This window comes from Mustelus asterias, chromosome 4 (assembly GCF_964213995.1).
Source record: "Mustelus asterias chromosome 4, sMusAst1.hap1.1, whole genome shotgun sequence".
In the NCBI taxonomy this organism is placed as follows: Eukaryota; Metazoa; Chordata; class Chondrichthyes; order Carcharhiniformes; family Triakidae; genus Mustelus; species Mustelus asterias.
This window is the reverse complement of record NC_135804.1, coordinates 151956001-151980330: the sequence shown is the minus strand read 5'-3', so window position 1 is coordinate 151980330 and position 24330 is coordinate 151956001. Positions and strand designations below refer to the sequence as shown.

The 24330-nt window shown below is 44.7% G+C and overlaps 1 protein-coding gene across 13 annotated transcripts in view; it reads right to left on the bottom strand.

Moving 5' to 3' along the window:
- mospd1 (motile sperm domain containing 1) overlaps positions 1–24330 on the bottom strand; it is a 50514-nt gene that overhangs the window by 6000 nt on the left and 20184 nt on the right. For 7 of the 13 annotated variants that reach the window (XM_078211964.1, XM_078211966.1, XM_078211965.1 and 4 more), the window contains 2 exons: positions 20706–20929; positions 8199–8360 (listed from right to left, as the gene is read on the bottom strand). In XM_078211964.1, coding sequence (XP_078068090.1) covers positions 8199–8360; positions 20706–20929 — 386 coding nt within the window. The remainder of the gene's footprint in view (positions 1–8198; positions 8361–20705; positions 20930–24330) is intronic. The other 6 variants (XM_078211972.1, XM_078211974.1, XM_078211975.1 and 3 more) reach the window with 1 other exon arrangement.

Genomic DNA, 24330 nt, shown 5'->3' with positions numbered 1-24330 from the left:
CAGTCTTGCATCCTATCTATGTCACGCTGCAGCTTCTGACATCCCTCCAAACTATCCACAACACCACCAACCTTCGTGTCGTCGGCAAACTTACCAACCTATCCCTCCACTTCCTCATGCAGGTCATTTATGAAAATGACAAACAGCAAGGGTCCCAGAACAGATCTCTGGGGCACTCCACTGGTGACCGAACTCCATTCAGAAAAAGACCCATCGACAACCACTCTCTGCCTTCTGCAGGCAAGATGTGGAGATGCCGGCGTTGGACTGGGGTAAGCACAGTAAGAAGTCTCACAACACCAGGTTAAAGTCCAACAGGTTTATTTGGTAGCAAATACCATAAGCTTTCGGAGCGCTGCCCCTTCGTCAGATGGAGTGGATATCTGTTCTCCAACAGTGCACAGAGACACAGAAATCAAGTTACAGAATACTAATTAGAATGCAAATCTCTACAGCCAGGCAGGTCTTAAAGGTACAGATAATGTGGGTGGAGGGAGCATTCAACACAGGTTAAAGAGATGTGTATTGTCTCCAGACAGAACAGCTAGTGAGATTCTGCAAGATCAGGGGGTAAGCGGTGGGGGTTACTGATAATGTGACATAAATCCAACATCCCGGTTTAGGCCGACCTCATGTGTGCGGAACTTGGCTATCAGTTTCTGCTCAGCGACTCTGCGCTGTCGTGTGTCATAAAGGCCGCCTTGGAGAACGCTTACCTGAAGATCCAAGGCTGAATGCCCGTGACTGCTGAAGTGCTCCCCAACAGGAAGAGAACAGTCTTGCCTGGTGATTGTCGAGCGGTGTTCATTCATCCGTTGTTGTAGCGTCTGCATGGTTTCCCCAATGTACCATGCCTCGGGACATCCTTTCCTGCAGCGTATCAGGTAGACAACGTTGGCCGAGTTGCAAGAGTATGTACCGTGTACCTGGTAGATGGTGTTCTCACGTGAGATGATGGCATCCGTGTCGATGATCCGGCACGTCTTGCAGAGGTTGCTGTGGCAGGGTTGTGTGGTGTCATGGTCACTGTTCTCCTGAAGGCTGGGTAGTTTGCTGCGGACAATGGTCTGTTTGAGGTTGCGTGGTTGTTTGAAGGCAAGAAGTGGGGGTGTGGGGATGGCCTTGGCGAGATGTTTGTCTTCAGCAATGACATGTTGAAGGCTCCGGAGGAGATGCCGTAGCTTCTCCGCTCCGGGGAAGTACTGGACAACGAAGGGTACTCTGTCCACTGTGTCCCGTGTTTGTCTTCTGAGGAGGTTGGTGCGGTTTTTCGCTGTGGCGCGTAGGAACTGTTGATCGATGAGTCGAGTGCCATATCCTGTTCTTATGAGGGCATCTTTCAGCGTCTGGAGGTGTCTGTTGCGATCCTCCTCATCCGAGCAGATCCTGTGTATTCGGAGGGCTTGTCCGTAGGGGATGGCTTCTTTAACGTGTTTAGGGTGGAAGCTGGAGAAGTGGAGCATCGTGAGGTTATCCGTGGGCTTGCGGTACAGTGAGGTGCTGAGGTGACCGTCCTTAATGGAGATGCGTGTGTCCAAGAATGCAACCAATTCCGGAGAGTAGTCTATGGTGAGTCTGATGGTGGGATGGAACTTGTTGGTGTCATCATAGAGTTGTTCCAGTGATTGCTCACCATGACTCCAAAGGAAGAAAATGTCATTGATGTATCTAGTGTATAGCATCGGTTGAAGGTCCAAGGCGGTCTTCACGACACACGACAGCGCAGAGTCGCTGAGCAGGAACTGATAGCCAAGTTCCGCACACATGAGGACGGCCTAAACCGGGATGTTGGATTTATGTCAGATTATCAGTAACCCCCACCGCTTACCCCCTGATCTTGCAGAATCTTACTTGCTGTTCTGTCTGGAGACAATACACATCTCTTTAACCTGTGTTTAATGTTCCCTCCATCCACATTATCTGTACCTTTAAGACCTGGCTGGCTGTAGAGATTTGCATTCTAATTAGAATTCTGTAACTTGATTTCTGTGTCTCTGTGCACTGTTGGAGAACAGATATCCACTCCATCTGACGAAGGGGCAGCGCTCCGAAAGCTTATGGTATTTGCTACCAAATAAACCTGTTGGACTTTAACCTGGTGTTGTGAGACTTCTTACTGTTCTGCAGGCAAGCCAGTTCTGGATCCACAAGGCAACAGCCCCTTGGATCCCATGCCCTCTCACTTTCTCGAGAAGTCTTGCATGGGGGACCTTATCGAACGCCTTGCTGAAGTCCATGTAAACCACATCTACCACTTTTCCTTCGTCAATGTGTTTAGTCACATTTTCAAAGAACTCCACCAGGCTCATAAGGCACGATTTGCCTTTGACAAAGCCGTGCTGACTACTTTTGAGCATACTAAATGTCTCTAAATGTTCATAAATCCTGTCCCTCAGGATCTTCTCCATCAACTTACCAACCACTGAGGTTAGACTCACCGGTCGGTAATTTCCTGGGCTATCCCTATTCCCTTTAAGAACAAAACAGCACAGGAACAGGCCTTTCGGCCCTCCAAGCCCGTGCCGCTCCCTGGTCCAAACTAGACCATTCTTTTGTATCCCTCCATTCCCACTCCGTTCATATGGCTGTCTAGATAAGTCTTAAACATTCCCAGTGTGTCCGCCTCCACCACCTTGCCTGGCAGCGCATTCCAGGCCCCCACCACCCTCTGTGTAAAATATGTCCCACTGATATCTGTGTTAAACCTCCCCCCCTTCACCTTGAACCTATGACCCCTCGTGAACGTCACCACCAACCTGGGGAAAAGCTTCCCACCGTTCACCCTATCTATGCTTTTCATACCTTTCTTGAATAAAGGAACCACATCCGCAATCCTCCAATCTCCGGAACCTCTCCCGTCTCCATCGACGACACAAAGATCATCGCCAGAGGCTCTGCAATCTATTCCCTCACCTCCCACAGTAACCTGAGGTACATCCCATCCGGTCCCGGCGACTTATCTATCTTGATGCTATTCAAAATTTCCAACACATCCTCTTTCTTAATGTCGACAAACTCAATCTTCTCAATCCGCCGCAATCCTGTAGTACAACCACCAGCTTCTTTTTCCACCGTGAATACCGAGGTAAAGTATTCGTTAAGCACCTCTGCTATTTATTCCGGTTCCGTACAGACTACAGGAAGGGTGCAGTCACTATGGTGGGGGTGTACTACAGACCACCCAACAGCCCACGGGAAGTGGAGGAAAGGATATGTCAGGAGATTCTGGATAGGTGCAGAAAAAATAGGGTTGTTGTAGTGGGGGACTTTAATTTCCCTGGCACAGACTGGAAAGTGCTTAGAGCTGGGGGTCCGGACGGGGAGGAATTTGTAAAATGCGTACTGGAAGGTTCTTTGGAACAGTATGTAGATAGCCCGACTGGAGAGGGGGCTATACTGGACCTAGTTCTGGGAAATGAGCCCGGTCAGGTCGTCAAAGTTTCGGTAGGGGAACATGTGGCAAATAGTGACCACAACTCTGTTAACTTTAGGATAGTAATGGACAAGGATGAGTGCTGTCCTACGGGCAGGGTGCTAAATTGGGGGAAGGCTAACTATAGCCGGATTAGGCAGGAATTGGTGGATGTTGATTGGGAGAGGATGTTCAAGGGTAAGTCCGCGTCTGGCATGTGGGAGTCTTTTAAGGAACTATTGATAAGGCTGCAGGATAGGCATGTGCCTGTAAAAAGGAAAGATAGGAAAGGTAGGATTCGAGAGCCGTGGATAACCAGGGAAATTGAGGATCTGATTAAAATGAAAAGGGAGGCGTACGTTAAGTCCAGGCAACTGAAAACAGATGGAGCTCTGGAGGAATACAGAGAGAGTAGGAAAGAACTCAAACGGGGAGTTAGAAGGGCAAAAAGAGGTCACGAGATGTTCTTGGCAGGCAGGATTAAGGAGAATCCTAAGGCATTCTATTCATACATTAGGAACAAAAGAGTTGTCAGGGAGAAAATCGGACCTTTCAGGGACAAAGGAGGGGAATTATGCTTAGAACCCAAGGGAATAGGGGAGATCCTAAATGAATACTTTGCATCGGTATTCACGAAGGAGAGGGGCGTGTTAACCGGGAGTGTCTCGGAGGGAGGTGTTGACCCGTTAGAGAAAATCTCCATTACAAGAGAGGAAGTGTTAGGTTTTTTAGGGAACATTAAAACTGACAAAGCCCCAGGGCCTGATGGCATCTATCCTCGACTGCTCAGGGAGACGAGAGATGAAATTGCTGGGCCTCTGACGGAAATCTTTGTCGCTTCTTTGGACACGGGTGAGGTCCCTGAGGATTGGAGGAGAGCGAATGTGGTCCCGTTGTTTAAGAAGGGTAGCAGGGATAACCCAGGAAATTATAGGCCGGTGAGCTTGACGTCCGTGGTGGGGAAGTTGTTGGAGAGGATTCTTAGAGACAGGATGTATGTGCATTTAGAACGGAACAATCTCATTAGTGACAGACAGCATGGTTTTGTAAGAGGGAGGTTGTGCCTTACAAATTTGGAGTTTTTTGAGGAAGTGACAAAAACGGTTGATGAAGGAAGGGCCGTGGATGTCGTCTATATGGATTTCAGTAAGGCATTTGACAAAGTCCCACATGGCAGGTTGGTTAAGAAGGTTAAGGCTCATGGGATACAAGGAGAACTGGCTTGGCCATAGGAGACAGAGGGTAGTGGTCGAAGGGTCATTTTCCGGCTGGAGGTCTGTGACCAGTGGTGTTCCGCAGGGCTCTGTACTGGGGCCTCTGCTATTTGCGATATATATAAATGATTTGGAAGAAGGTGTAACTGGTGTAATCAGCAAGTTTGCGGATGACACGAAGATGGCTGGACTTGCGGATAGCGAAGAGCATTGTCGGGCAATACAGCAGGATATAGATAGGCTGGAAAATTGGGCGGAGAGGTGGCAGATGGAGTTTAATCCGGATAAATGCGAAGTGATGCATTTTGGAAGAAATAATGTAGGGAGGAGTTATACAATAAATGGCAGAGTCATCAGGAGTATAGAAACACAGAGGGACCTAGGTGTGCAAGTCCACAAATCCTTGAAGGTGGCAACACAGGTGGAGAAGGTGGTGAAGAAGGCATATGGTATGCTTGCCTTTATAGGACGGGGTATAGAGTATAAAAGCTAGAGTCTGATGATGCAGCTGTATAGAACGCTGGTTAGGCCACATTTGGAGTACTGCGTCCAGTTCTGGTCGCCGCACTACCAGAAAGACGTGGAGGCGTTAGAGAGAGCGCAGAGAAGGTTTACCAGGATGTTGCCTGGTATGGAGGGTCTTAGCTATGAGGAGAGATTGGGTAAACTGGGGCTGTTCTCCCTGGAAAGATGGAGAATGAGGGGAGACCTAATAGAGGTGTACAAGATTATGAAGGGGATAGATAGGGTGAACAGTGGGAAGCTTTTTCTCAGGTCGGAGGTGACGATCACGAGGGGTCACGGGCTCAAGGTGAGAGGGGCGAAGTATAACTCAGATATTAGAGGGATGTTTTTTACACAGAGGGTGTTGGGGGCCTGGAATATGCTGCCAAGTAGGGTGGTGGAGGCAGGCACGCTGACATCGTTTAAGACTTACCTGGATAGTCACATGAGCAGCCTGGGAATGGAGGGATACAAACGATTGGTCTAGTTGGACCAAGGAGCGGCACAGGCTTGGAGGGTCGAAGGGCCTGTTTCCTGTGCTGTACTGTTCTTTGTTCTCACCGTCACATTTTATAGGTCCTATTCCTTCACATCTCATCCTTTTACTCTTCACATATTTATAGAACGCCTTAGGGTTCTCCTTAATCTTACCTGCCAAGGCCTTCTCGTGACCCCTTCTGGCTCTCCTAATTTCCTTCTTAAGTCCCTTCCGACAAGGCGTATACTCATCGAGATCCCCATCATCGCCTAGCTCTCTGAACCTATTGTACGCTTTCCTTTTCCTTTTAGAAACATAGAAAACTACAGCACAAAACAGGCCCTTCGGCCCACAAGTTGTGCCGAACATATCCCTACCTTTTAGACCTACCTACAACCCTCCATCCTATTAAGTCCCATGTACTCATCCAGGAGTCTCTTAAAAGACCCTATTGAGTTTGCCTCCACCACCACTGACGAAAGCCGATTCCACTCGCCCACCACCTGCGTGAAAAACTTCCCCCTAACATTTCCCCTGTACCTACCCCCCAGCACCTTAAACCTGTGTCCTCTCGTAGCAGCCATTTCCACCCTGGGAAAAAGCCTCAGAGTCCACCCGATCTATGCCTCTCAACATCTTATATACCTCTATTAGGTCTCCTCTCATCCTACGTCTCTCCAAGGAGAAAAGACCGAGCTCCCTCAGCCTATCCTCATAAGGCATGCCACTCAATCCAGGCAACATCCTTGTAAATCTCCTCTGCACCCTTTCAATCATTTCCACATCCTTCCTGTAATGAGGCGACCAGAACTGAGCACAGTACTCCAAGTGGGGTCTGACGAGGGTCTTATATAGCTGCATCATTATCCCCGGACTCCTAAACTCAATCTCTTGATTGATAAAGGCCAGCATACGCCTTCTTAACCACCTCCTCCACCTGCGGGACCGATTTCAGAGTCCTATGGACCCGGACCCCAAGCTCCTTCTGATCCTCTACAGTACTAAGAGTCTTTCCCTTTATATTGTACTCCTATATAAATGACAAATAACAGTGGACCCAGCACCGATCCCTGAGGCACACCGCTGGTCACAGGCCTCCAGTTTGAAAAACAACCTCTACAACCACCCTCTGGCTTCTGTCATCAAGCCAATTTTGTATCAATTTAGCCACCTCATCCTGGGTCCCGTGAGATTTAACCTTATGCGGTACCTTGTCAAAGGCCTTGCTAAAGTCCATGTAGACAACATCAACTGCACTGCCCTCATCCACCTTCTTGGTTACCCCTTCAAAAAACTCAATCAAATTTGAGACATGATTTTCCACTCACAAAGCCATGCTGACTGTCTCTAATCAGTCCTTGTGTCTCTAAATGCCTGTAGATCCTGTCTTTCAAAATACCTTCCAACAACATACCCCCCACAGATGTGAGGTTCACTGGCCTGTAGTTTCCTGGCTTTTTCCTGTAGCCCTTTTTAAACATTTGCCACCCTCCAATCTTCAGGTAACTCACCTGTAACTAACGATGATTCAAATGTCTCTGCTAGGGGACCCGCAATTTCCTCCCTAGCCTCCCACAATGTCCTGGGATTCACTTAATCAGGTCCCGGGGTTTTATCTACCTTGATGCGCTTTAAGACTTCCAGCACCTCCTTCTCTGTAATATGTACACTCCTCAAGACATCAGTCTTTATTTCCCCAAGTTCCCTCATATCCATGCTTTTCTCAACAGTAAATACTGATGAGAAATATTCATTTAGGATCTCTTGTGGATCCGGACGTAGATTACCTTGTTGATCCTGAAGAGGCTCTCTCCTTTGTTACTCTTTTGCCCTTTATGTATTTGTAGAAGCTCTTTGGATTCTCCTTTGCCTTATCTGCCAACACAATCTCGTGTCCCCTTTTTGCCCTCCTGATTTCTCTCTTAACTCTACTCCTATACCCCCTAGGATTCACTTGATCCCAGCTGCCTATGCATGTCATGTGCCTCCTTCTTCTTCTTCTTGACCAGGGCCTCAATATCCCGAGTCATCCAGGGTTCCCTACTTCTACCAGCCTTGCTCTTCACTCTAAGAGGAATGTGTTTACCCTGAACCCTGGTTAACACACTTTTGATTAGATTGCTGTTTTGCCATAAGTTTGCAGGGAATACAGGCATTTCGAAACATGTTCCTTTCACAACAGGTCTAAAAAGATGCCCAGTTGAACTGAGATGGGCCAAATGACCTCTTTGCACTGCAAAATTCTAAGACATGTCATGAAAAGCAAATGTAATAAAACCCACTGTGCAGGGTATTGCATAATCACTGAAATTGCAATGGTGGTCAATGCTGTAAGTGTTTACAGCATCACAGCAGATAAACATTTCCAGATGAAATCAATATCCTCAATATAAAGAAAAGTGGCAGTAACATATATTACATTTCTGTATTGCCAGAGTTTCAGTTATTGAAACAACGGCTATTCATGTTTACTCAGGGAATGATTAAGAAATGTAGAGCCATAGATGTAGGAGCCTCCTCAATGGAATCCCTGACTTTAAACACTGTCTCAGTGTCATTCAGCACTCGATTCAATGCTTAATGTACTTACCTAAAACATAAGCAGCAACTAATTTCTGATTGACACTCAAGTGGAGGTAGACAGGCACCAGAGATTCTGCTTCTCCAAGTGTTGGTAACATTAATGCTACAATGCAGATGATTCCCAGGAAGACAGTAAGTAAACTCGGTCCCGAAGAAGCAGTTCTGGATTCTGAAAATTAATGAGATGTTCTCGAGTGATGTACAGAGTAATCCGTTCAAGAGCTATTATTTAAACTCAAGAGACAGAAAGAGATAAAGCATTAACTTTTAGCTAGGACCTCAATCTTTTCATTGCAAAATGTGCCAGTTGGGTCTAAAATGGTTTCCTACCCACCTATGTCAGATAATTGGTATATTGCACAAACTCAATGTTTAAAGTCCCCACTGTTTTTATTGAAGCGCTGTGCTGATACAGCAAAAAGCCAAAGGTGCACTTACACATTACTCTCCTGATGTTCAGCTGCTGAGTCCAGACAAGTGTTAACTAACAATACAGATGCCTCAAAGTAGCTGATATAGAGACGCGATTGCTAAGCTCAATTCCATGACTCCTGCACACAAGGCAATGTCAGGCAAGGGCCAGACCTGCGCAGCTGTTGTGTCCTGTAGTCAAATACTGTTGTCCGAGACTCAGCCATGAAGTCACTTATGTGAAGCACAGGACAGCTGCGAGTGGCAGTGGAGCAGCACCCAGAGGGAAATGGCAGGAATTGAAAGCCTATAGCCAGTGATATTTATCATCAGCTGTGGACATTAATCACTTAAGTTGGACAGAGTTCCTGGAAAGAACAAGCAGTAATGATAGCTTCCAAAAACATCACTAAGGTAATTTTTATGGAACAATCTAAATACAAGTCCCAGAAATCTGATGGTGTACACCCATTTTTCAGCTAGGTAACAGGTAGCTGAGCCTCCGATGTGCAGCAATCGTTGTGAGCTGTTAGAATTCTGTCCACCATATTTGTAAAGGCAGAAAATAAGAGACATACAGGGCTCGGAAGATATCAGTTACCGGAGTATAGGAACAGGAGAAGTCATTTCACCCCTTAAACCGATTCTATTATCCAGTGAATTCATACCTGACCTGCGGCCAAATTTCATGTTTCCACTATTCCATATCCCTTAATACCTTTGGTTAACCAAAAGCTATCAATCTCCAAATTAAAACTTGCAAAGCTAACACTGTTTGCGGAAGAAAGTTTCAAACTTCTATCAACATTTTCATTTAAATGTTTCCTAGGATCATTTGATTTATTATTGTCACATGTATTGGGATACAGTGAAAAGTACTGTTTCTTGCGCCATGTACAGACAAAGCATACCATTCATAGAGAAGGAAAAGAGAAGGAAAGGAATGTGCAGAGTGTAGTGTTACAGTCATAGCTAGGGTGTAGCGAAAGATCAGCTTAATATAAGGTAGGCCCATTCAAAAGTCTGACGGCAGCAGGGAAGAAACTGTTTTTGAGTCGGTTGGTATGTGACTTCAGACTTTTGTATCTTTTCCCCAACAGAATAAGGTGGGAGAGAGAATGTCCGGAGTGTGTGGGATCCTTAATTATGCTGGCTGCTTTGCCGAGGTAGCGGGAAGTGTAGACAGAGTCAATGGATGGGAGGCTGGTTTGCGTGATGGATTGGGCTACACTCGTGACCTTTTGTAGTTCTTTGCGGTCTTGGACAGAGTAGGAGCCATACCAAGCTGTGATACAACCAGAAAGAATGCTTTCTATGGTGCATCTGTAAAGGTTGGTGAGAGTCGTAGTGGACATACCAAATTTCCTTAGTCTTCTGAGAAAGTAGAGGCTTTGGAGGGCTTTCTTAACTATAGTGTCAGCATGGGGGGACCAGGACAGGTTGTTGGTGATCTGGACACCTAGAAAACTCAAGGATTATAGAATGCTTCCAGCACAGAAGGGGCCATTCAGCCCATTTTGTCTGCTGACTCTCTTTTAAAGCAACTTAGCTAGTCCCACTATCTCGACCCTTCTGCTAGCCGTGGACCTTTTCCCTTCTCTGGTGCTTACCTAATCTCCTTGTGAAACCCTCCACCACATTCTCAGGCAGTGCAGTCACTGTGTAAACTTTTCTTCATGCCATTTTTGGTTTTTTGTCAATCACTTTAAATCGGCATTTCTCTGATTGTCAATCCTTTTGCCAATGGAAACTTTCTCTCTATTGACTCCATCCACAGTCCCCATACTTCTGAACACCTCAGAGAATCAGAGAACCCCTACAGTGCAGAAGGTCATTTGGCCCATCGGATCTGCACCGACTCATCATCTTACCCAGGCCTACATTAAGAGACAATTTAGCATGGCCAATTCATCTAATCTGCACATCTTTCGACTGTGAGAGGAAACTGGAGCACCCGGAGGAAATCCACGCAGACACGGGGAGAACGTGCAGACTCCACACAGACAGTGACCCAAGCTGGGAATTGAACCCGAATCCCTGACGCTATGAAGCAGCAGTGCTGGCCATTGGCCACCGTGCTGCCCTAAACCTCTACCAACTCTCTTCTCAACCATCTCTTCTCAAAGTTGAACAACCCCAGCTTCTCCAACCTATCCATGGTACTGAAGTTTATAATTCCTGGAACTATTCTTGTGAACCCTCTTTGCACCCTCTTTAATGCTTCTTTCACATCCCTCCCAATGTGTGATGCTCAGAACTGGACATAATACTCCAGTTGAGGCCAAACTAGTGTTTTTGGCAGTTCATCATAACCTCTTGCTTTTGTACTCTGTGCCACTATATATAAAGCCAAGGATCCTGTATATCTTTGTGACCACTTTCTCAATCTGTCCTGCCACAATTTGTGCACATTTACACTCAGTTCCCTCTGCTCCTGCACTCCCCCTTTGGAATTGTATCCTTTATTTTATATCATCTCTCATTCAACGTACAAATCTTCACACTTCTCATGAGGCATAGAGCCACTTACCATACAAGAGGCCAATCAGCGCATAGAATCAGCCCATACTAGCTCTCTGCAGAGGAATCCATTCACTCCCATTATCCCACTTTATCCCTGTAGCCCTGAAAGTTTTATTCCCATCCAACTTCCTTTTGAAATAATTGTTCATCCCTGCTTCTACCTTGTCAGCAGTGAGTTCAAGATCATTACCACCCACTGCATAAAAGAATTATTCGACACATATGATGATGAAACTATAAAAGACACGGATGAGGCCACAACTGGAGTATTGTGTGCAGCTCTGGTCACCACAATACAGGAAGGACATAATTGTTCTGGAGAAGGTGCAGAGAAGATTTACTAAAATGTTGTCAGGGCTGGAGAATTGCAGCTATGAAGAGAGGTTAAAGAGGTTGGGGTTGTTATCCTTGGAACAAAAAAGATTGAGGGGTGACATGATCAAGGTGTACAACATTGTGAGGGGTAGAGATAGTTTCTCTTGGCAGAGAGTTCAAAAACCAGGGGTCATAAGTGGTAGAAAGAGTAGAGGGAACTTGAGGAAAAACCTTTACATGCAGAGGGTGGTGGGTGTCTGGAATTCGCTGCCTAAATTGGTGGTGGAGGCAGAGACCTTAAACTACCTGGATCTGCACCTCAAGTGCTGTAAGCAACAGGACTATGGGTCGTATGCAGGAAGATGGACTCGGAAAGGGTACCGGGGTGTCTTTGGATCAGCATGGACAAGATGGGCCAAATGGCCTCCTCCTGTGCAGCATCACTTCCATGATTCCATGGTTCCTATTACATCTCTAGCTCAAAACCTCAAATCTGTGTTCCCTATTCCTTGTATCATTAGCTAATGGAGGAGCTAATGGAAGAATATCAGAGGTAGGTTCTTTACGCAGAGAGTGGTTGGGATGTGGAATGGACTGCCTGCAGTGATAGTGGAGTCAGACACTTTAGGAACATTTAAGCGGTTATTAGATAGGCACATGGAGCACACCAGGATGATAGGGAGTGGGATAGCTTGATCTTGGTTTCAGATAAAGCTCGGCACAACATCATGGGCCAAAGGGCCTGTTCTGTGCTGTACTGTTTTATGTTCTATGTTAATGGGAAGAGCTTTTTTCTTGTCTACCTTATTCAAACCTGTCACAATCTTCTACATATGACCTGGCGAGGTCCCAGAGAACTGGAGAATGGCCAAAATTGTTCCTTTGTTTAAGAATGGAAAGGAAGCTTTTGGAGAAGATACTGAGAGACAGGATTTATTCGCATTTGGAAGTGAATGGACTTGTTAGTGACAGGCAGCATGGTTTTGTACGGGGAAGGTCATGTCTCACCAACTTGATTCAGTTTTTTGAGGAGGTGACAAGAATAATTGCTGAGGGAAGGGCTGTGGATGTAGTTTATATGGACTTTAATAAAGCATTTGACAAGGTTCCACATGGCAGATAGGTACAAAAGGTAAATTCTCAGGGATCCGGGATGGGCTGGCTAGATGAATACAGAACTGGCTTGGTTATAGAAGGTAGAGGGTAGTGGTGGAAGGGTGTTTTCAGAATGACGATCTGTGGTATTTCATGGGGATCAGTGCTGGGACCTCTGTTGTTTGTAATATTTATAAAAGATCTGGAGGAAAATGTAGGTTATCTGATTAGTAAGCTTGCGGGTGACACAAAAATGAGCAGAATTGCAGATAGTGACGAGGAATGTCAAAGGATACAGAAGGATATAGATAGATTGGAGACTTGGGCAGAGAAATGGCAGATGGTGTTTGACAAATACAAGGTGATGCATTTTGGAAGATCAAATACAGGTACGAATTATACAGTAAATGGCAGAACTCTTAGAAGCATTGCCAAAGGAATCTGGGCACGCAGGTCCACAGATTCCAGAAAGTGGCAACACAGGTAGATAAGATGGTCAAGAAGTCACACAGCATGCTTACCTACATCGGCCAGGGCATCGGGTATAAAAGTTAGCAACTTTTGTTACAGCTGTATAAAACTTCACTTAGGCCACATTTGGAATATTGCATGCAATTCTGTTAGCCACACTATCAGAAGGATGTGGATGCTTTGGGGAGGATGCAAAGATTTACCATCATGTTGCCTGGTCTGGAGGGTTTAGGTACAGGGAGAGGTTGGGAAAACTCGGACTGTTTTCACTTGAACAGGAGGCTGAGGGGCGACCTGACAGATCTATAAAATTATGAGAGGCATAGACAGAGTGGATAGTCAGAGGCTTTTTCCCAGGGTGGAAAGGTCACCTACAAGAGAGCACAGGTTCAAGATGAAGGGGGGTAAGTTTAGGGGAGATGTGCAGGGAACGTTTTTCACACAGAGGATGGCGTGTAGCTGGAATACACCGCCAGTGGAGGTGGTGGAAGCAAGCACATTAGCAACTTTCAAGGTGAATCTTGATAAGATTCATGAACGGGAGGCGAACAGAGGGATAAAAACATAAGAATATAAGAACTAGGAGCAGGAGTAGGCCATCTGGCCCCTCGAGCCTGCTCCGCCATTCAATAAGATCATGGCTGATATTTTCGTGGACTCAGCTCCACTTACCCACCCACTCATCATAACCCTTAATTCCTTTACTGTTCAAAAATTTATCTATCCTTGCCTTAAAAGCATTTAATGAGGTAGCCTCAACTGCTTCACTGGGCAGGGAATTCCACAGATTCACAATCCTTTGTGTGAAGAAGTTCCTCCTCAACTCAGTCCTAAATCTGCTTCCCCTTATTTTGAGGCCATGTCCCCTAGTTCTAGTTTCACCCACCAGTGGAAACAACTTCCCTGCTTCTATCTTATCTATTCCCTTCATAATCTTATATGTTTCTATAAAATCTCCCCTCAATCTTCTGAATTCCAATGAGTATAGCCCCAGTCTACTCAGTCTCTCCTCATAAGCCAACCCTCTCAACTCCAGAATCAACCTAGTGAATCTCCTCTGCACCCTCTCCAGTGTCAGTATATCCTTTCTCAAGTAAGGAGACCAAAACTGTACACAGTACTCCAGGTGTGGCCTCACCAGCACCTTATCCAGCTGCAACATAATCTCGCTGTTTTTAAACTCCATCCCTCTAGCAATGAAGGACAAAATTCCATTTGCCTTCTTAGTTACCTTCTGCACCTGCAAACCAACTCCTTGAGATTCCTGCACAAGGACACCCAGGTCCCTCTGCACAGCAGCATGCTGCAATTTTTTACCATTTAAATAATAGTCCATTTTGCTGTTATTCCCACCAAAATGGATGACCTCACATTTACCAACATTGTACTCCATCTGACAGACCCTCGCCCACTCACTTAGATTATCTATATCCCTTTGCAGACTTTCAGCGTCCTCTGCACACTTTGCTCTGCCACCCATCTTAGTGTCATCTGCGAATTTTGACACACTACACTTGGTTCCCAGCTCCAAATCATCTATGTAAATTGTAAACAATTGCGGTCCCAACACTGATCCCTGAGGCACACCACTAGTCACTGATCGACAACCAGAAAAACACCCATTTACCCCCACTCTTTGCTTTCTGTTAGTTAACCAATCCTCTATCCATGCTAATACATTATCCGTAACACTGTGCATCTTTATCTTATGTAGCAATCTTTGGTGCAGCACCTTGTCAAATACCTTCTGGAAATCCAGCTACACCACATCCACAGGTTCCCCATTGTCCACTGCACATGTAATGTTCTCAAAGAATTCCACCAAATTAGTCAAACATGACCTGCCTTTTATGAACCCATGCTGCGTCTTACCAATGGGACAATTTATATCCAGATGTCTCGCTATTTCTTCCTTGATGATAGATTCAAGCATTTTCCCTACTACAGAAGTTAAGCTAACCGGCCTATAGTTACCTGCCTTTTGTCTACCTCCTTTTTTAAACAGTGGTATCACATTTGCTGTTTTCCAATCTGCGGGAACCACCCCAGAGTCCAGCGCATTTTGGTAAATTACCACTAGTGCATTAAAAATTTCTCCCGCCATCTCTTTAAGTACCCTGGGATGCATTCCATCAGGACCAGGAGACTTGTCTACCTTTAGCCCCATTAACTTGCCCAACACTACCTCTTTTGTGATAATGATAGTTTCTAGGACCTCACCTGCCATAGCCTTCCTGTCATCAATTTTTGGCATGTTATTTGTGTCTTCCACTGTGAAGACCGACACAAAATACCTGTTCAATGCCTCAGCCATTTTCTCATTTCCAGTTATTACATCCCCCTTCTCATCCTCTAAAGGAGCAATGTTTACTTTCGCCACTCTTTTTCGTTTTATATATTTGTAGAAACTTTTGCTTTCTGTTTTTATATTCTGAGCTAGTTTACTCTCATAATCTATCTTATTTTTCTTTATAGCTTTTTTTGTGGCTTTCTGCTGACCTTTAAAGATTTCCCAATCCTCTAGGTTCCCACCAATCTTTGTCACTTTGTATGCATTTTCTTTCAATTTGACACCCTCCTTTATTTCCTTAGATATCCATGACTGATTATCTCTTTTTCACAGTAAGAGGTTTAACAACACCAGGTTAAAGTCCAACAGGTTTATTTGGTAGCAAAAGCCACACAAGCTTTCGGAGCTGCAAGCCCCTTCTTCAGGTGAGTGGGAATTCTGTTCACAAACAGAGCATATAAAGACACAAACTCAATTTACATGAATAATGGTTGGAATGCGAATACTTACAACTAATCAAGTCTTTAAGAAACAAAACAACATGAGTGGAGAGAGCATCAAGACAGGCTAAAAAGATGTGTATTGTCTCCAGACAAGACAGCCAGTGAAACTCTGTGGGGGTTACAAATAGTGGGACATGAACCCAATATCCCACACACGAGGACGGCCTCAACCAAGATATTGGGTTCATGTCCCACTATTTGTAACCCCCACAGAGTTTCACTGGCTGTCTTGTCTGGAGACAATACACATCTTTTTAGCCTGTCTTGATGCTCTCTCCACTCATGTTGTTTTGTTTCTTAAAGACTTGATTAGTTGTAAGTATTCGCATTCCAACCATTATTCATGTAAATTGAGTTTGTGTCTTTATATGCTCTGTTTGTGAACAGAATTCCCACTCACCTGAAGAAGGGGCTTGCAGCTCCGAAAGCTTGTGTGGCTTTTGCTACCAAATAGACCTGTTGGACTTTAACCTGGTGTTGTTAAACTTCTTACTGTGTTTACCCCAGTCCAACGCCGGCATCTCCACATCATATCTCTTTTTCTACAGTCCTTCCTTATCACTGGTATATACTTTTGCTGAGCACTGTGAAAGATTTCTTTGAAAGTCCTCCACTGTTCCTCAATTGTCCCACCATAAAGGTTTTGCTCCTAGTCTATCTTAGCCAACTCTTCCCTCATCCCTTTATAGTCTCCTTTGTTTAAGGACAAGACACTGGTATTGGATTTTACTTTCTGACGCTCCGTCTGTATTTTAAATTCAACCATACTGTGATCGCTTCTTCCTAGAGGATCCCTAACTCCAAGATCATTAATTATTCCCGTCTCATTACACAGAACCAGATCTAGGATAGCTTGCTCCCTTGTTGGTTCCTCGATAGAAACCGTGTATAGGCAATAAGCACCTAGATAACAAGAACACCTATGTCAGACTTCTATTTATTGACTACAGCTCAGCCTTCAACACCGTTATTCCTACAAAACTCATCTCCAAACTCTGTGGCCTGGGCCTCGGCACCTCCCTCTGCGACTGGATCCTGAACACCCTAACCCACAGACTGCAATCAATAAGGATAGGCAACAACACCTCCTCGACGATAATCCTCAACACTGGTGCCCCACAAGGCAGTGTTCTCAGCCCCCTACTGTACTCCTTATAAACCTGTGACTGTGTGGCCACTCAATAATAAAGTTTGTTGATGACACCACCGTAGTGGGGTTGGATCTCAAACAATGATGAGACAGAGTATCGGAATGAGGTCGAGAATCTGGTGAACTGGTGCGGCAACAATAATCTCTCTCTCAATGTCAACAAAACAAAGGAGATTGTCATCAGGAAGCGTAAAGGAGAACATGCTCCTGTCTATGTCAACAGGGGTGAAACGGAAATGGTCGAGAGCTTCAAGTTTCTAGGTGTCCAGATCATCAACAGCCTGTCCTGGTCCCTCCAAGCCGACACTATAGTTAAAAAAAACCCACCAAAGCCTGTATTTTCTCAGGAGACTAAGGAAATTTGGCATGTCGGCTATGACTGTCACCAAGTTTTACAGATGCACCATAAAAAGCATTCTTTCTGGTTGTATCACAGCTTGGTATGGCTCCTGCTCTCCCAAGACCACAGGAAACTACAAAGGTCGTGAACGAAACCCAGTCCATCACGCAAACCAGCCTCCTATCCATTGATTCTGTAAGGGGAAAATGTAAGGAAAGCACACTTTAAAATGGCTGCCTGGCACATAAAGAGTTAACTGGGAAAGGAGCATAAAGCAGACACCGGCTTCCACTTATACAAAGATCACTTCAAATCAAACCTAACAGACAAGCCATTTCTAAATCACAGACAGTGACTTAAAGTAAACAAACACCTCAGGAAGCCAAGCCAAGGATCAAGACATCTTTTAGATAAGGAAAAACCCGAGACAAAGGGAGTAGATTAGTCATAGGAAGAGCGGGAAAATATGAATGCGGGGAAACCGATCAGCACCTGAATGAGCCGAAACCAACCATTGATAGCCACAGACATAGGAAATGTACCCATTCACAAGAACAATACTATGTTAAATGTCTGTATCTGTTTGTATCTGCCGATAACGATGTGATAATGTTCAAATCACCGGTCCATCTATTGTGTAAAAAGTATAAAGATGGACCGTTCCCGACATTTTACTGAGAGAAGGTTTGCTACAGACATGTGCCTTGTCTCCACGGAGCTCCGTTGAATAAATTGTGTTTTGGAATCTCGAGATCTGACTACTAGTGGATTTTTCCCACAACAATTCTGTCTGCACTTCCCGCTGCCTCGGAAAAGCAGCCAGCATAATCAAGGACCCCACGCACCTTGGAAGTACTCTCTTCCACCTTCTTCCGTCGGGGAACAGAGGTCACGTACTAACTGACTCAAGAACAGCTTCTTCCCTGCTGCCATCAGACTCTTGAATGGACCTTCCTTGCATTAAGCTGATCTTTCTCTACACCCGAGCTATGACTGTAACATTACATTCTGCACCCTGTCCTTTCCTTCTCTATGTTTTGTCTGTATAGCACGCAAGAAACAATGCTTTTCACTGTATACTAATACATGTGACAATAATAAATCAAATCACAAAAGTATTTTTCAGAATTTCTGCATTTTTTTTTGTATTTATAATCTTTCTCTGCTTCTCTTAATTCTTGTTTGAACTTTCTATCTTCAGCCTCGTTCTCACATTTTTAATCAATCTCACATCAGTCATACATACTTTCTTTTTGCTTTATCTTACTTCCTAACTCTTTTGTCATCTAGGGAGTTCTGGATTTGTTTACCCTGCTTTTACTCCTCCTGGAAATGCACATTGGACTGTACTCCTCTTTAACTCTCACTGGAACGACGGAGGTTGAGGGGCGACCTGATAGAAGTCTACAAGATTATGAGAGGCATGGACAGAATGGATAGTCAGAAGCTTTTACCCAGGGTGGAAGAGTCAATTACTAGGGGGCACAGGTTTAAGGTGTGAGGGGCAAGGTTTAAAGGAGATGTACGAGGCAGATTTTTTACATAGAGAGTAGTGGGTGCCTGCAACTCGTTGCTGGGGGAGGTAGTGGAAGCGGATACGATAGTGATTTTTAAGAGGCATCTTGACAAATACATGGATAGGATGGGAATAGAGGGATATGGTCCCCGGAAGGGTAGGGGGTTTTAGTTCAGTTGGGCAGCATGGTTGGTGCAGGCTTGAGGGGCCGAAGGGCCTGTTCCTGTGTTGTAATTTTCTTTGTTCTTAAAGGCAGCCCATTGTTCTGTTAGTTTTATGTGATGTCAATGCACCAGGGCCAGATCCTTTTGTACCCATTTAATTATTTTTACTCTGGATTGGTCCTTGTCCTTTTCCATAGCTAACTCAGATCTACTACAATCACGAAGACAAAAGCAAAATACTGCGGATGCAGTAAACGCTGGAAAATCTCAGCAGGTTTGACCGTCTGTGGAGAAGGAACAGATGTGGAGATGCCGGCGTTGGACTGGGGTAAACACAGTCAGAGTTTTAACTCTTAAAGAAAGAACAGAGCCAATGTTTCGAGTTTGGATGAGCCTTTGTCAGAGCTGAAAGCCAACTATAATCACTGTCTCTTAAATGTTCCCCTCATGATACAACTGATTCACTTGTGCCAACTCATTCCTGAGAACTACAGTCAGCAATCTCTCCCACCTGGAATGATATTGAACATTCTCCTGAAAACACTTCAGAAATTCTTCCCCCTCTCTGCTCTCTACACCATTACTATCCCAGCTTATATTAGGATAATTGAAGTCCTCCATTATAACTACAGTTTATGTACCACTCTACAATTTCCTTGGTTTATAGAATACACTCATAATGTAATGTTATCACTGCTGTTTCTTAACTGAAACCTAGCAGATCGTATCCTTGACCCTTTCCAGCACTGTAATATTCTCCTTAATCAATGCCGTCAACCCCACTCCTTTCCTTCCTTCCCTATTTATCCTGAACATCTCGTATCCAGGAATATTTAGTATCCAGTCCAGCCCTTCTCTGAGCCAGGGCTACCATTATCACCTCATCCATGTATCTATCAGCACCTGCAGTTCACCACTCTAATCAAATTGAACGATTTTCTGAACACCTCGCATTGATCTTCTGTCGTTTTATCAATTAACAGATTTTCGCAGTTTACTGTGGACAGTCTGTCTCCTCCCATTGAACAATAACTTGTATTTATAAACTGCGTAATAAAGATATTAACATAAAGCCTCATTAAAATAGGTAGATCTTTGTCAGTAGTAATGCACCACCTGAGCCTCCTCCTATAAGACCATAGGATATAGGAGCAGAATTAGGCCACTTGGCCCATTGAGTCTGCTCCGCCATTCAATCATGGCTGATACTTTTCTCATCCCCATTCTCCTGCCTTTTCCCCATAATCCCTGATCCCCTTATTAATCAAGAACCTATCTATCTCTGTCTTAAAGACACTCAATGACCCAGCCTCCACAGCCTTCTGCAACAAAGAGTTCCACAGATTCACCACTTTCTGACTGAAGAAATCCCTCCTCATCTCTGTTTTAAAGGATCGTCCCTTTAGCCTGAGGTTGTGCCCTCTGGTTCTAATTTTTCCTACTAGTGGAAACTTCCTCTCCACGTCCACTCTATCCAGGCCTCGCAGTATCCTGTAAGTTTCAATAAGATCCCCCCCTCATCCTTCTAAACTCCAGCGAGTACAGACCCAGAGTCCTCAACCGTTCCTCATACGACAAGCTCTTCATTCCAAGGATCATTCTTGTATCCTTCAGCATAACTTTCCAATTCTTTCTTCCGCGTGTGTCTATCCTTAAAAGTATCTATTCACCTCAAACACCTCTGTGGTACTGAGTTGAAAACATTGATAGGTGAAGCTACAGTAAAATTCACCTACCCTGCTGAAATGAGGTTTGTTCAAAGAACACAGCTTCTGCCAGGTGTTCTTTGATGTGTTTGTCCTCCTCCTCCTTCTGCTGTTGCTCCTTTGTAGATGGGAGGAGAACAGAAATTACCTCCTTTTTACCCAGTGCTTTCCGCTGGCTTTGTTCCGACACTTGCAGTCGGAATTTGTCTATGACACCATAATGGCAAGGCCGCACATCTCTATGGCGAATAACACTGGGGGTGGAAAAAAAGACAGAAAACAGCCTGTCACAACTACTGCATCTGAGCAACCCTCAACATATTGGCACGACACTGGGGTCAACTGTGAGTTAAAGGCCTCAATCTTTAGGCATGCCGTCAAAGACAGCACGGTGGCACAGTGGTTAACACTGCTGCCTCACAGCGCCATCTCTGTACAGCATCAACATAATAAAATCAGGCGATGCTTTTTGGGGGAGGGTTTAAACTAATATGGCAGGGGGGTGGAAACCTTTGCAAGGATTCAGAGCAGAGGGAATTAAGAACAAGAGGAAAAGACAGTAAGGAGAATAAGGAAAGTGATAGGCAAAGAAATCAAAGGTCAGAGTCAGATAAGGACCGAGTAAAAAATAGTAGGAAAGGGAAAAGAAATGTTAAAAACGCCACCTTAAGGTTTTGTACCTGAATGCGCGGAGCATTCAAAACAAAATGGATGAATTAGTTGCATAGATAGATGTAAAGGGGGATGATATAGCCGGCATTACGGAGACGTGACTCCATCACCTTGGATAGGATAGGATAGGAAATAAACATTGAGGGTTATTCAGTGTTTATGAAGGACAGACAGGAAGGAAAAGGTGGTGAAGTTGCATTGTTGATTAAAGATGATATTCAAACGATACTGAGGAAAGATAGCACAGGTGATGTGGAATCTGTATGGGTCGAATTAAGAAACCACAAGGAGCAAAAAACATTGGTGGGGGTGGTACACAGACCACCAAACTGTAGGGTAATGTTGGAAAAAGCATTAGACAGAAAATCAGAGATGCATGTGTCAAAGGAACATCTATGATTATGGGCGACGTTAATTTGCATATAGATTGGGAGAGTCAAATTAGTCACAGCACAATAAAGGAGGAATTTCTGGAGTGCATGCAGGATGGTTTTCTGAAGCAATATGTTGAGGAACCAACAAGGGAGTAGGCCACCTTGGACTGGGTGTTGTGTAATGAGAAAGGATTAGTTGGCAATCTAGTTGTGAGAGAACCCTTGTAACCATAATATGGGAGAATTCTTTGTCAAGGTGGATAATGATGTAGTTGATTCTGAGACCAGGGTCCTGAATCTCAATAAAGGTGACTATGATGGTATGGGGCATGAATTGGCCATGATGGACTGGGAAACATTACTGAAAGGAAAGACAGTGGACAGGCAATGGCAGGTATTTAAAGAACGAATAGGTGAACTCCAGAAGTTGTTTATTTCTGTTTAGCGCAAGAGTGGTAAGGGTATTGTGACCAAACCCGTGGCTTCCAATGGAAATTAGAGATAGTATCAGATTCAAGGAAGAAGGATACAAATTGGCAAGAAAATGCAATAGGCCTGAGGATTGGGAGCAGTTTAAAATTCAGCAAAGCAGGACCAAGGGATTGATTGAGGGAAAAATGGAGTATGAAAGTAAGCGAGCGGGGAAAATAGAAACTGACTGTAAAAGTTTCTATAGCTAAGTAAAGAGAAAAAGATTGACAAAAACGAATGTAGGCCCCTTACAGTCAGAAACGGGAGAATTCATAACGGGGAATAAAGAAATAGCTGAGGAATTAAATCTGTATTTTGCTTCAGTCTTCACAAAGGGAGACATGAATAATGTGCCAGAAGTACAGAGAGGAACATGTTTTAGTGAGGAGCTGAAATCAGCATTAGTAGAGAAATGGTTTTAGGGAAATTGATGGGATTGAAAATGGATAAATCTCCAGGTCCTGATAAGGCCTCAAAGGTAGTAATCTCAGGATTGCTCCCAGTGCCACATGCTAGTCAGAGTAGGAATGCCAGGATAGCAAAGATGAATATGTGGCTTGAGGGATGGTGCAAGAGGGAGGGGTTCAAATTCCTGGGACATTGGAACCAGTTCTGGGGGAGGTGGGACCAGTACAAATTGGACAGTCTGCACCTGGGCAGGACTGGAATCAATATCCTGGGGGAGTGTTTGCTAGCGCTGTTGGGGAGGGTTTAAACTAATGTGGCGGGGGGATGGGAACCGGTGCAGGAAGTCAGACGGAAGTAAAGTGGGGACAGAAACAAAAGGCAGTAAGGGGAAAAGTGAAAGACAGAGAAACCAAAGTCAAAAATCAAAAAGGGCCACAGTACAGAGACTGTGGATAACTCAGTGAATGGAGGCCTGTGACTAGTGGTGTGCCGCAGGGATCGGTGTTGGGTCCATTGTTGTTTGTCATCTATATCAATGATCTGGATGATAATGTGGTAAATTGGATCAGCAAGTTTGCTGATGATACAAAGATTGGAGGTGTAGTGGACAGTGAGGAAGGTTTTCAAAGCTTGCAGAGGGATTTGGACCAACTAGAAAAATGGGCTGAAAAATGGCAAATGGAATTTAACGCAGACAAGTGTGAGATATTGCACATTGGAAGGACAAACCAAAGTAGAACGTACAGGGTAAATGGTAGGACTCTGAAGAGTGCAGTTGAACAGAGGGATCTGGGATTACAGGTACAGAATTCCCTAAAAGTGGCGTCACAGGTGGATAGGGTCGTAAAGTGTGCCTTTGGTACATTGGCCTTTATAAATCGGAGTATTGAGTATAAAAGTTGGAGTGTTATGGTAAGGTTATATAAGGCATTGGTGAGGCCGAATTTGGAGTATTGTGTACAGTTTTGGTCACCTAATTACAGGAAGGATGTAAATAAGGTTGAAAGAGTGCAGAGAAGGTTCACAAGGATTTTGCCGGGACTTGAGAAGCTCAGTTACAGAGAGAGATTGAATAGGTTGGGACTTTATTCCCTGGAGCGTAGAAGATTGAGGGGAGATTTGATAGAGGTGTATAAGATTTTGATGGGTATAGATAGAGTGAATGCAAGCAGGCTTTTTCCGCTGAGGCTAGGGGAGAAAAAAACCAGAGGGCATGGGTTAAGGGTGAAAGGAGAAAAGTTTAAAGGGAATATTAGGGGGGGCTTCTTCACGCAGAGAGTGGTGGGAGTGTGGAATGAGCTGCCGGATAAAGTGGTAAATGCTTTTAACATTTAAGAAAAACTTGGACGGGTTCATGGATGAGAGGGGTGTGGAGGGATATGGTTCAAGTGCAGGTCAGTGGGACTAGGCAAAAAATGGTTCGGCGCAGACAAGAAGGGCCAAAAGGCCTGCTTCTGAGCTGTAATTTTCTATGGTTCTATGGGTCCAGTAAGGTTAAGAGAAATAAAACACAGGGAGAGTGTACAAAACATGACAGGACAGATGGTCTGAGAAAGCAGGACGGAGAGCAAGGGAAGTCTAGATTAAACTGCATTTATTTTAATGCAAGAGGATGGGTACATGGGACAGGGATATTATAGCAACTACTGAAACATGGCTAAGGGAGGTGCAGGACTGGCAGCTCAATGTTCCAGGGTACAGATGCTATAGGAAAGACAGAACAGGAGGTA